The sequence below is a fragment of the Perna viridis genome, chromosome 6, assembly GCF_037379345.1.
Source record: "Perna viridis isolate PV_CMFRI_1.1 ecotype Kerala chromosome 6, ASM3737934v1, whole genome shotgun sequence".
Classification (NCBI taxonomy): domain Eukaryota; kingdom Metazoa; phylum Mollusca; class Bivalvia; order Mytilida; family Mytilidae; genus Perna; species Perna viridis.
Window position 1 is genome coordinate 34,705,201 of NC_142450.1, and position 13,389 is coordinate 34,718,589.

The window sequence follows — 13,389 nt, forward strand, 5'->3', positions numbered from 1 at the left end:
TAATAACTTATTTCTTTATTTTATTTTTTATTTAGAGTCTACTAATTTCAGGGAGGATTCAGTAAATTTATTTCAATTTGCTGCCGAATTACAAGATGGCAGCGTCCTTGAAAATGTTTCAGATTTGCAGATCTTGTTTGAAATGCTTACAATCAAACGGTCGAGTACCTATAAGGCAATATTTTAGTTTAAAGAGTATACCTTACTTTTTAGTGTTCAGAAGAGTCACCTTTGCATTATAATTATAATGCTTGACTGAACTTACTCAATACTTTGTTCCACGTCATTAATATAACTATCTCTCTTGCAACCACAGCCTGGCACAGTAGCTTGTTTTGGGTGATTTGACGTGTTATACTATCAATGGGCAGTACTATCCATCACGATACACAATATATTGATAGTTTAAACTGAAAAATCACCCAATAGTTCATGTACCAATTATTGATAATACAAGTTACAGCTCTTCAAATCATGTTGCCCTGTGCAGGTCCAGGTGTTAAAAGAATAGGCCTGCAGCAGCACTAAGCTTGTCGTATAAGGCGACAATAGTGCTCAGAAACCTAGCCGGGGGCTAGGCGCTCTGCCCACAGAGCAACTGGGATGTGTGCCCCAGGTGGTGGAATGGGTACCCCTGGCATGTTACATGTTGGGGTTGTCAGGCTATAATACGGAAAACGTGACCACAAACCATAGTGGTGCACCGTGTTGGGAAAGATGCCACGTTTCTGGCACTTTAAAGAACCCTGCTGTGGTATTCGATAGGAGTAGGAACCTTTGCGCTCCGCCACAGGAGTTTAAATTGCCCGACCATACCCATCACCCCATTTTCCAGTGGCAATCAAAATTTGTCCACCCTATTATCCTTCTGTCCCATCCTTTCTTTTTCATTTCATGTTCATTTTATCATCCATTTCATGTTCATCGTCTGAATATAGCTGAAATATTGCTGCTCGGACGTTAAACCCCAACAAACAAACAAACAATCAAATCATGTTAATTAAAGGAGCCCCAGTGGTCCAGTTGTACTGTAAAAATTTATAATATCAACAAAACAGGTGTTATTGCATCAAATATTCCCCCAAAACCTAAATATTTTTATAAAGGCTTACATGAAAATAAATTAGGCGTGACATGCAAGATTTTTGTCAGATACACAGTCTGTCATAGTGTGATATTCCACTGACAGCACTGTTTTACTAAAAGTCCAACTCTTTGTATGGCCAATCATTCTGACCTCAACTAGACATATCAATATCAAACAAAAATGAGATGGTTTGCAGGGTCAGATGAAATTCAGACTTAATTTTAAGTTCCTACCCCTGCCACTGGTATTGATTTTTTTTTTTCAGACAAAAAAAAACACCAAAAGAACAATGTTCACGTAACCATAAATCTGAATGACTAATGAGGCAGGCATAAACTGCAACACCCCTCAGGAAACATAAATTCATATCACCTTTCATTTTGTAAGCCCTGTTGTATTATTCTTATAACATCCAGCACGGATTAAATAGTCCTGATACAAATGTATACAGTTTAAATTGTCCAAATACACTCTCTGACATTGTTATGGTATGAAATGTCTTTGTTTGAAATTGTCAGGTATTCGTAAAGAAATATAGGTGAAAATGATGACTTGATGACTTTGGGTGACATCATACTGTTTTGCCATAATTTGAGGGAAACATTTAGCTGGTTTCCATTTAAATAAAATGAATTTCATGTCATTTACCATTTATGCTAAATTTGATTCTGGATAATTTCATCTGTTGGAACCAGTAAAAGATAATCCAAATATATGTAATTTTATCAGTCAAACAGTTCCAGGGATGTCAGAGTGCCTTGTTAAACCACAACTGAAAGGTGTTTGAATCATATAATATGTGGGTCTGTTAAAAGTTTTGTCTAGAGGGTTTTTTGAGTACATTTCAAAGCTTCAATAGATAAAGATGTAGGGTGTTGTTTCTCAAGTGGTCAATATAAAATTTAAGACAAATTTATATACATTTAAGAGCTTGCTTATTATGCTTTGCCTATGAGGAACAGAATTATATCCAACTTTATTGATAATGCCTTGTCATGATGTTTGATCACTGATGTCTGGACCTACTGGAATACGCAGGATTTCTTATAATATGTGATGTGCATCTGTGTTAAAAATTCCAACAATTACATCCTAACTGCATAAATTGGTTCCAATATATCACATTTGATTGAAAGATTTTGAGTCATTCATGGTTTGACAGAGCATCTGTATATGCAGGAGGTTGCTGACACTCTGTACCTATGATAGATTTGTATTTAGTTATCAAAGCTAGCAAATGTTTCTAACACTGGTTCATTTCTCAATATGCATTTACACTTAACCCTAACGTTATATGAAAATAGAGCTGCCATGATGCTATTTTTTAGCTTCTGAATGAAGGTGCAAACCAGATATTGATACATTTTCTGGACACAAGTTATTGAACCCAGCTGATTATACAACCATAAACATGTACCCAAATTACAGGTGCAGATCTAAGGACAGGAGTACCAATTGTACACCCTCCCCCCAAAAAAAGAAAAAAAAATTGGGAAAATAAATCTGAATTTTTTCACAAATTCTACCCCCAAAAAATTTGACTTGCCTGACTTCCCTCAACATTTATTCCTATTAACTTCCCATAACCTTATATCCTGGATCTGCCCTTGTATTAAAATTTTCACTCTCCACAATGTAGTCACTATTTTCCCCTTCTGTGACTCCACCAACATGTTTTCACTAAAGTAAAGATGAATTGCAAATGTACATCATTTCATTAATTTTCAATTATTATACCCCCACAAAGAAATTTGGGTGGTATACAGGCTTCACTGTGTCCATCTGTCTTTTAGGATGCAATACATGTATAACCACATGGAGGTGTGCATCCTATCAAGAATTTAAATTTGGACAGAAAATGTAGAAGTGATGGTTGTTGAACTTAGGCATTTTTTAGCAAAACTTGGTCTGTTACTCTTCCTTAACATCTCAAAGGATTGTAATGAAACTCAATAGGATGTTAAGACTACCATATTGGTATGTGCATGATATTGTCTGGAATTTATGTTTGGGAAAAAATTTAGAAATGAAGGCTTTTTTCAGCAAAACTTGATCTCATATGTTGTCTGCAACTCCTCCACAACAACTAAAAGGATTATAATGAAACATAATGGGGTGTTAAGTTATCTTATAGGAATGTGCATATTGTTAGGAATTTATATTGAAAGTAAATGAGTATATTCAGAAAATGTCAAAATCAGCCCCAAAAACTAAAGTGTTTCAAATAAATGTGATAATTGCATAATTCACTAGTTGAATATATGCCTTTCTTAAAAACAAAGTTTCATTGCTTTTAATGTCTGTGTTGCACTAAAATTGTAGATGAAAATAAAGCAAAATTAGAAAATTAAGCCAATTTGTGTTATAATAGCGTATTTTATGAAACGTTTTCATGAAGAAAATATAGAGCACATTTGTCAGACTCTTTGATGTTGATAAAAAAAGCCTTCTTCATTGTTGTGTCAACTACCAAAAAATAGCACTGATTGTGGTTTGGAGTTGGGGGTTTTAGAGATGGCATAAAAATTATGTATAGTGCTATTCACCACCCCCCCCCCCAAAAAAAAAAAAAAAAATTGTATCCAATATGAATCTTGTGTCCACGCAAGTCCCCAAATGTACATGGCTGCAGGGGCGAGGGCTATGTCTAGTTTTTTTCTGTACTTAAGTTGAAGTTGACCAAAAAGAAACTAAACTGAATGAATTATTAAATATATTATGTGCAGACCTTTGGGGTATACTATGAATAAATTTTGAAGGAGTCACTTCACTCTGTTTTGTGGAATAATGTGACATTACTCATATCTACTTCAGTGTGGATAGTAGAGAAGTTAAGATAAATGCTGACAGTGATATAACTATTCAATGACATTAAGAATCACTTTCATTATACCGGTAGTTTCATATAGGATTTAAGATTTATAATACTCTCACATATATAACAATATTTATTTCATACTTCACCTTGAACTTAATTGCAGACTTCAAAAAGCAGGCCAATTTAGAAGTTTATCCACCACTAAATGTTTATTCAAGAAGACAGACAACAATAGTGAGCAAGATAATGCAATAGGAAGGTGGGTTGAAGAAATTAATTGAGGAAATTAATAGGTGTATGTATATTTTCATTTTTAACTTTTATCAAAGACAACAAAACTGAATTACACTATATGTATACTGGTACATGTAGTTGGTTCTTTTGAAACTGAAGGAACTTACAGATGTGAGTACATTAACGTCATTTCAAAATAGATTACCCTTTTTAAAATCATATTGATTTCTTAATATTGTTGTCAAGAAAAATCTAGATGACCATATGTATATCTGGTCCAAAAATGATCCTTATTCATATTTTTTCCATCAGAGTCGGTGTAGTTTGGCGTTTTACCCTTTGACCATAAAGATGCTCTTCCATGGATACAAAAAGTCGCCTGATCACAATTATGTTTCCCGATTGGCCAAATACTGATAACTTAATGGCGTTTGAAAAAATGCATCGAAAAATGAAATTGCATGCTGTGCATTATTTCCTTATGAAATGTAGAAAATTATAAGTAAAAAGAGCAAATTTTACTTTTTTGGTTTCTTTTTTAAAGATAGCACTTGTTAGCCTGAGTTCATATTTAAGTTTGCATGTATATTTTGAAGGGCAGAACATAGTGAAACATTGTCACACATGTTCTGTCTATTTATCTATGAACCATGTATGCTTGCTGCTTTGTGTGTATTTAGTACTTTATGTCTTGTTTGTCTTATATGTATAAAACTGTTCTGTTATTGATGTTGGTTTTGACAGCTCATAAGAGCTTGTGTTGTAAGTACCAACTTCAAATGAAGCTTTTGAACTTGAAAAATATTTACCTCCTTTAATTTGAATGCAAACTTTTATTGCTTTTTACCTGACTAAACTGCATTTTTTTTTGGCAAACAAAAATCTATAAATGTATTTTTCTGCTATTCATAGATTATTGTTTTAATTATAATTATAGCATTGTTGAAGAAGTAGACGAGAATTTAAAATCAGCTGCAAAAGAATTGACAGACAAACTGCCTGGTAATAAAGGAAAAGATGTATCATCAGATCTCATGAAGAAACTCAGAAGTATGAATGTAAGGAAAATAGAAGGCAAAGGAGCAAACACAGAACATTTAGGGTAACAAATATTTTGTTGGCAAAAGAATCATATAACATAATGTTATTTAATTTCAGTATTCAGCCGAAAGTTTATGTAAAATAGCAATAAAATCTTGAATGTGATTGATTTTCACAGAAATTGGTCAAGGGGGATAATTTTTTTGAGGAGGATGACTTAGTAAAAAATAAATGATTAATGATTGCTGCCCGTATAGCACCTCTATTTTTTGATAGATTTCTTTCAAACTTTTGTGAATGATTAAAAGTTACTTTGTAAATTACTGTAAATAATCTCAGACACACATGTTTACTCCCATATCGATTTTAATTCCAACAATACCTTAACAACAAATCTCGTAGCACAGCCCTGATAGCAAGATTGTGCAGCACTGACAGTGATAGCGTAGCACTTGAACTAGATATTACTGTATAGCACTGTTCTTTAAGGGCCTGAGGAGAACACTGGATCACACACTAATGCATAAAGATATTGTTATGTTTTGCCTTACATTCTTTTTGATTATTTGAACATATATTTTATCTTTTACAGGAAATATTTTCTTATAACTTTTTTGCATAATAATGACATTTTTTCAACTATGAATTATCTATCAATCATGAGAAAAATTTTTAAAAAGCTTTTATTCCTTGTCATTGGATACTAAATTCACAAGATGCTAGAGATATGTACAAAGTATCATTGTATGACCCAACATGAAATTTGTATACAAGATATATTCAGTTTTAGTTATTGATGAATCAGCAGCTTCTTTTAGGAGCTACAGGATGTACATTATCTTTATACTAGGTTAGTCTACTTAGTCAAGACTTCATTATCTTAGTTATATGCAGTAGCATGTTTAGATGAAAAAAAAATTATAATAATAGTGTAATTAATTGGAAAATGTGAAGAACCAAAATTTGATCATGAGTGCCAAAGAATGCCCAGATTTAATGAGTGCAAAAGTTTTGTACTCAAGATAAATCTTCATGCATTCTTATTTCTTGGTACACGTTATTATATTTTGGTTGTACATGTACATGGTAATCAAGTGATTATCCTATCTGTTATATAGATTTTCTTCATAATCTATTGCAGTTTTAACAAATTTTATTTTTTTAATGGATGGATTGATAGTCATGTTGAGATGTTTTGGCATGAGAAAGTACAAGAAAGTACAATGAATTACACAGGGAACATTCGATAAATCAGTGCTATCTATATAATAAATATTGTAAACTTTTCATGTTATGTTTGAAATGTGCAAGTCTTTCTTATTGTGCATGGAAATAAATAGAATATATTTCTTTTTCTTTAACAGAAGTGTTTTAAATAAGATGAGGACAGTTCAAGGTGAAGATAGAGTGATAAAGGAACCAAGTGATAGGTTCAAAGGTACTATAAATCTGTGTATATCTTGATCTTGCTGGTAGCGTTGCAGTTTGCAATCTACCATAAATCCTTGTCTAAAAAAAAAACACAGCCAGTTTAATTAAGGTGTAACCATTCATTTAAATGGAAAGGGTGTTTTTGTAATCTTTAAATGTTTCTGTCCCCTCTAACCACCACTACCTACCCCTCCACTTACCCCTCCTGGCCATAAAACTCAAGTGGTTGTCGCTGTTGACAACTAACTTCATGTAAGAGATCAAGAAATATCAATATATATTTCTAATCCCTCTATTACCCCGTCCTGGCTGTAAAATTTGATAAATTGTCTTGATTGTCAAAGGATTTCAGGAACAAGAGCGAGATCGAGTTTTTATTCCCCTTTGTACATCTTCTATTATGCTGACTCTCATTACAAATTGTAAGTGTGTTATTATTTATTCACCCAAAAAAAAAAGAATTATGTCCATTTTTTTTAAGCTTTACATTTCACATGGAATACCTTTAAGTAAGTAATTTTGTTTTCTTTTTCAATATAGGGCCTTCAACTTTCCAATTAGAAGATAGAAGGAAATTTGAAAGAAAACCCAGTAGAATGCCACAAAGGAGGCTCACACCAAAACAAGGGTATGAAATCCTAAAGCTTCATAAAAGTTGATAAAAGAGAAAGAATGTTAATTTTTATAATTAATGTATGGTTTTAAAATTAACACAATTAGGTGAAATGTTAGTGTGAGTGGTGTTCAGAGTGAGACACAATGTGTCTTTGCAGAGTTTTCTGAATATTTTCATTTGGACTCTGTTGTTTCTGTCATAATTTCTATGTTTGGTAGTTTTTAATTGGCTTTCAGATTTTCCATTTTACTTTGGGATCCATGGTTACCTGTTGTTTCAGAATAATTCTGGTAAATAAAAATAGTACCTCAAGGATACAACATGTACAAGTTGTCTCTAATAATAATGAGAGCACTACAAAAATTGTGCAAATATATCAGGAAAATATATATTAGCACAATTTTATTTTGGAAACATATTACAATGTGCTAGCTTTTGGGGCTAGCTTTTGAGAGAAGAAGATGTTGGCTGTAGGTAATTTTTTTTCTGGGGTAGGGAGGTTGAGGGGTGTATGTATGAAAACTGTCTTTTTGTACCATTAGTTGGGGTACAGCATTTTGAAACATCTTGTTCAAGAGACATGGAAGATACCTAGAAAAAGAGGAATTCTGTAAATAAGTTGTATTTTGTTAAAGACTTGCTGCATTAATTGTTTCAGATTTGAAATTGATTTCAAATTGTTTGAGGGTCCAAGACTTGGCATCTTTGAACCAGAAGATATGCAAAATAATGCAGAACAGACAAAAGGTTTGTATTATTTTATGATACCTCCTTTGTTCAGGCATAACAAGTTAAATGTGTATAAAACATTTTTTTCAGTGTGTATAAAACATTTTTCCGACACAGGCAGTATAGTTTTCGCTTTTTACCCTTTGACCTTAAGGACGCTATTCTATGGAAGGTAAATCACCTGATCACAATTTTGTTTTCCGATAGGCCAAATACTGCCAACAGTGGTGTTAAAAAAAAACTGCATCGAAATTTTGAAATTGCGTTCGAAAAGAACAATCGAAAATTTGGAATTGCTTGCCATGTGTTATTTTCATGAAAGAAATGTAGAAACTGAAAAACGGACAAGATTTTACTGCATTGGCCATCTTTTTTTTTTAAAGATTTTTCGATTTGTCCTCAAATAAAAAAATACAGATTTGAATAATTCAAGCAAATGGGAAAAAAGCCTGAATTAAAAACATTTATTGGATATATTTTTTTATGTCCCCTGCAAATGATTTTTTTATATAACTTAAAGGAAGGTTGGGCATCATATAGATGTGAATAAAGGAATTTCTTTACTGTTGGAGGACCCAATGGGAGATTATTCAACTTCAGGGTTTTTCATTATTAAAACTTGTAAACACAACTCCTACTAAACTGTTCAAGATGACATTTTATTGAAGGGTTAGGCATTATATGCAAATGTGTATCAAAGGAATATAATCACAATCAGAGGAATCAAAAGGGAGATAATTGAAACTGTGGGTGAAACATTTAGCTTTTAATTGCATTTAAAATTAGGGTATTCTGTTTGTGAGTTTTTTTCACTGCATTTCTAGTTAATCTAGAAGGTGTTTCAAGCACAAGGAAAAAAAAACATGAGTTAAAAGACAATGCAGAAAAACTAATTTAAATTTGGGTACCCTCTGGTCCAAGTGACCACTATTCCTGTATTAAATCAAAATAAAACTTCCAATACAATCCTATTCAGTCTTTATAAGCTCAAATTACGGAAAAAATGACTAAAGGTCCATGTCAAACATGAACAAAAAAATCTTTAGAAGGTAAAAACTGACGATATTGGTGGTTTTTTGCTTGTAACTGAAAATCCATTATTGGTAGAATAAAGGTTTACTTGATGAAAGCCCCCAAGATTACATGACATTTTTCATTAGTTGTTGCCTTCTAGTGGTAAAAAAGTCTGTTTTACCAGGTGAGCAAATTAGGCTCTAAAGCCTCTTTTTCTAGTTCCAACAAAAAATGAATATTAATGTATTGTGAAAACTTCAACATAAAATTGAAGAAATATATGAAAAAACATTGTCCATTTTTGCATATAGAAACTCTTTGGGATGTTTATGAGAGAGAACAGTTGGAAGAATTGCAAGCTGCAGCACCTAGAAATGGATTTGAGGAAATGATTGTATGGACAAAACAAGGCAAGATGTGGCAGTTCCCAATAGACAATGAACAAGGTATAAATTTTTATCATCAGTTTTATTGATTATCCATTGTTCTTACTGCCAGATATGTTCAATTGCGTATTTCTAATGATGTCCCCAATAAACAGAATAAAATTTATGAATGTCTTGACAGAACATAAAATCTCACCCTATCAGAAACTGCTGTTATTCTGTATATCCAACTATAGAAGCTTGAAATCAAGTTTTTCTTTAAATAAGAGTTGTCTAACTTATGCATCTAACTTTAAAAAGTACCTTTTAATGTAAGAGGTTAGAAATAATTTGTTATTGACTAAATTTCTTTCCATTCAAATTAAGAATTAGAGGGGTTTGAATATGTAACATGAATCATGTGAAAATAATAAATGCTGAAGCAGTTTATAAAAAATGTAAATTGGCCCAAACCAGGTTATCGAGTATACCCTGCTGAAAAATTAGACATATTTCTAATAATTTAATTCCTTATCGGTGACAGTCCAAATATTCATAATTGATTTGTTATCAAAACCTTATTTTTTTAGATTATTTAAATCACAGAGAGTTGACCAATTAATATTAATAACATCATAATATCAAGCCAAATCATACAAATAACCTGGTTTGTGCAAAGAGAATAACCCAATCAGAATGCTTGTTACAAATCAAATAAAATCATCAGTGAGTGGCTAAGTTTTGTTAGTTTAGGTTGGTGTTAGATTTTGTATGGATTGATGATTTAATAAAAGGAGAATCTGAAATAAGATTGATGTTGTAAATTCTTCATGATCTTATCTAAGTCCATTAAATTGACCAAAATAATAACAAATATTCTGGTAAATTTAATGGACCTTGATCAATCATTGAACTTTTTATGACTTATATAGATGATGTCTTGTGTTTAGATATGTTTTGTCTTGATTTTCCAGGTTGGGAGGAAGAACAGAAAACTCCTTTTCATGAACACATATTCTTGGATCATTTGATAGAAGATTTCCCTAGACAGGGACCTCTCAGACATTTTATGGAGCTAGTTATCATTGGACTATCTAAAAATGCTGGTTTAACAGCACAACAAAAAAGAGAACACATTCAGTGGTTTAGGGAATATTTCATAGAGAAACAAAACATTCTGAAAGAAACCCTTGGTGAAAATGGAATGATTGGACTTGACCAACATCAAATAGAGGCTGAAAGTGTTTAAATATTTGTATTAAAAGATGAAAAGCAGTGTTTTAAATTCTTTTATAATTCTATCATTTTAAAAATACACATATTAATTATCACTTTAGGTACTCTAGAGTTGGATAGCTTAAATTTACTGTAAGGTAAAAATTGATATTTGTTAGGGCATTATTCATTGTTAACTAAAACTTAATTTTAGCTATTCCAATTATTAAAGAAAATTGATTTTAGTTTAATACCAGGTAGACGTTTATAATTGGCATGAGAAGCTGTAGCTCTTTTGCATTAAATTCTTACTATGATTGTCTGTTGTTTGTGGACAATTTGGTTTCTGAACAATACTGGTACCTTGAGTATAACTCTGAATTTCTATGATAGAGTAACCAAGGGAACCAGATTCTAGTGGAAATCAGAAGAATGCAACCCACGGATACAGACTAGAAAGGGAAAACGGATACATACAACAAAGAACATGAAAACAAATAAACAAAATAAAACGTACAAACAAAAGAACGAAAATAAATTAACATCTCAGACTCCAATAAAAACTGGGACCATGGACCAGGTGCAACAGTAGGGTAAGCGTCCTGTTTTTTTAGAAATACCTTCTGAGATGCTCATGAAAGACAAGTCTGGGGTAGACAAAGGAGAAAACGAAACTATGACAAGGAGAACATACTGGTTCTCATAGTGCTGATGGTAATGGTCCTCGATTTCATGATGACAACCATAAGGTATCATACCCCAAAAGGAACCATTTAGGGATCAGTGGCAAAAACATTCTCCTAGTTTCTGTACAATAGTTATTGTGTAATAACACATTATAATATTAGTGGATATATCATGATGAAATATTATAACAGTGTTCTCAATCACAAAAACACAATGAGAAACCTAACTAAAAACACTTTAATATATGTTTGTGACCCACTCATTTATCATGGCCAATAAGGAATTTGGGGTGGAAGACGAGCGTCAAATAAAAGAAACTAGTAAAGCAACTGTATCACTGTAACTGCTTTACAAATAACATTCAACAATCATGCTTTTTCATCATCCTTTTTTTAAAGTCACATGATTAATTTTCTGCTGTCCTAAATTTAGGGATCTTTTATTAGTCCCCTACTGGCCACTTTTTCCTAAAGGGACTTTAGGTATGCTCTTTGTCAGTCTGACAATCAGCTTTCAACACTTAATATTTGGCACATTGCTGTACCATATGACAGGTAACAGTTCAAGTTAGAATTTTGTTTCTGTTAGTTACAAGATATCTTATATGTTTTGTAAGAAACCTCAAAAGTTTACAAGATATCTTTTTTTTTTTTTAAATGTTGATAAGATACGGAATTCCAAACTCCTACTTTGTAGGAGTATACATTGTTACGAATCACAATTCATGTTTATAACAAATAAAGACTCTTCCGATCAACATTTGGAAGAAAAAAATTAACATCTTTAAATATTTGGACGAAATTTAGCTCTAACAACGACTTCAATATTTATACTACATACCCTGCAGAAATTTCTTTGAATAAAGCAAATATTGATAATAAAGAGTGTCCGTCTCTAGATCTTAGCATTAATATTAATAATGATATTCTAAAATTTATGATAAAAGGGATTATTTTGCATCCCTTATTTAATTTTGACGTTCCCTTGTCACCATCATATGGTGTTTACATGTCACAATTGGTTCGATTTGCTCGTATTTCTTTCGAATTTTAACGAAAGAAATCTGATTTTCGATAACACAAGCTCGTAAAAACATTCACAAATTTTTTTACCGATACAAGAAACTCATTCTCAAATACAGATGTATTTGTAAGATTATACGCGCGGACATCTCCCACCCTATATTTTACGGTAAACTATTCTACACAAAGCACGGAATCACGATACTCACCCAATAAGTTAACTTAATCGTTGAATAGGCTCATTCGTTAGGGATATAGTTATGATATTGTTGGCAAATAGTTTGTATTAACATTGATTCGCTCATAGGATCTTTACTTAGAAATTAAAACATTATATTTAAAAACAGACATAGAGAGTATCCTTATTCTATGACTTATGGTTCTCAACCACAGGCGTTTGTTTCTATATCAATAGGGGGCATTGATAGTATACCCACTATTGATAGAAACAAACGCCTGTGTTCTCAATGCAATTCCCCATGGGAAGAATTGGAATTGATATTACATACGATGGGGACATAACTTTTTGTAGGTTTTAAAGCTCAACCGGGTATCCCCGTTCCTTCTAAAGCGGTGCATTACGCAAATCAGGTTGATTAACAAGTTCACGAAAATTGACACTTGGAGTATAAAATAAATCCTAATAAAAAGAGGTGACCGTTTTTCAAGTAAGCCTTATTCTATTCCCTCGTTGAAAGGTTTTCCCATTAACAAATGATTCGAATATTGAAATTATTCTCGTAGATTGAGACAAATTTTAGTTCAAAGTTATAAAAAAATCCTTTTTTCGTTTGAACTTTTTCACAAAGTTTGTTTTTTATTGTAAACGGGCAAGTCTCAACACAAAAATGACTCATTTGTATCTTCTTGGTAAAAACAATTCATAGGTACACTATCAACGCCAAGTTTGAAATTATTTAGAGATAAATAACAATAAACACCTAAGCCGAGAATACGGTTGTTGTGATAATCTATTTAAGCGGTTGAGGGCACAAAAATGCGGTTAATTTCTATTATAACAAAAATGCACATTGAAAAGTTATGGCTATGCTTAAAAACCAACAAGACACACAGCAAGACATATGAACCTTATTATTTGATTTATATAGTTATAAATGAATTATAGGTGC

At 32.2% G+C, this 13,389-nt stretch overlaps 1 protein-coding gene across 2 annotated transcripts; it reads left to right on the plus strand.

Moving 5' to 3' along the window:
• Positions 1-18: 18 nt before the first annotated feature.
• Positions 19-10,611, plus strand: LOC148614693 (uncharacterized). Of its 2 annotated transcripts, none has more exons than XM_088588990.1 (8): positions 19-175; positions 4,069-4,164; positions 5,077-5,241; positions 6,545-6,618; positions 7,152-7,239; positions 7,886-7,974; positions 9,282-9,416; positions 10,310-10,611. In XM_088588990.1, exons 1-8 carry the CDS (start codon positions 96-98, stop codon positions 10,582-10,584), a joined length of 1,002 nt encoding a protein of 333 aa, XP_088445116.1. In that variant the 5' UTR covers positions 19-95; the 3' UTR covers positions 10,585-10,611. The 2 variants fall into 2 exon arrangements, with proteins under 2 accessions (XP_088445116.1, XP_088445117.1); XM_088588991.1 differs by having other exon boundaries at positions 101-159.
• Positions 10,612-13,389: the final 2,778 nt, after the last annotated feature.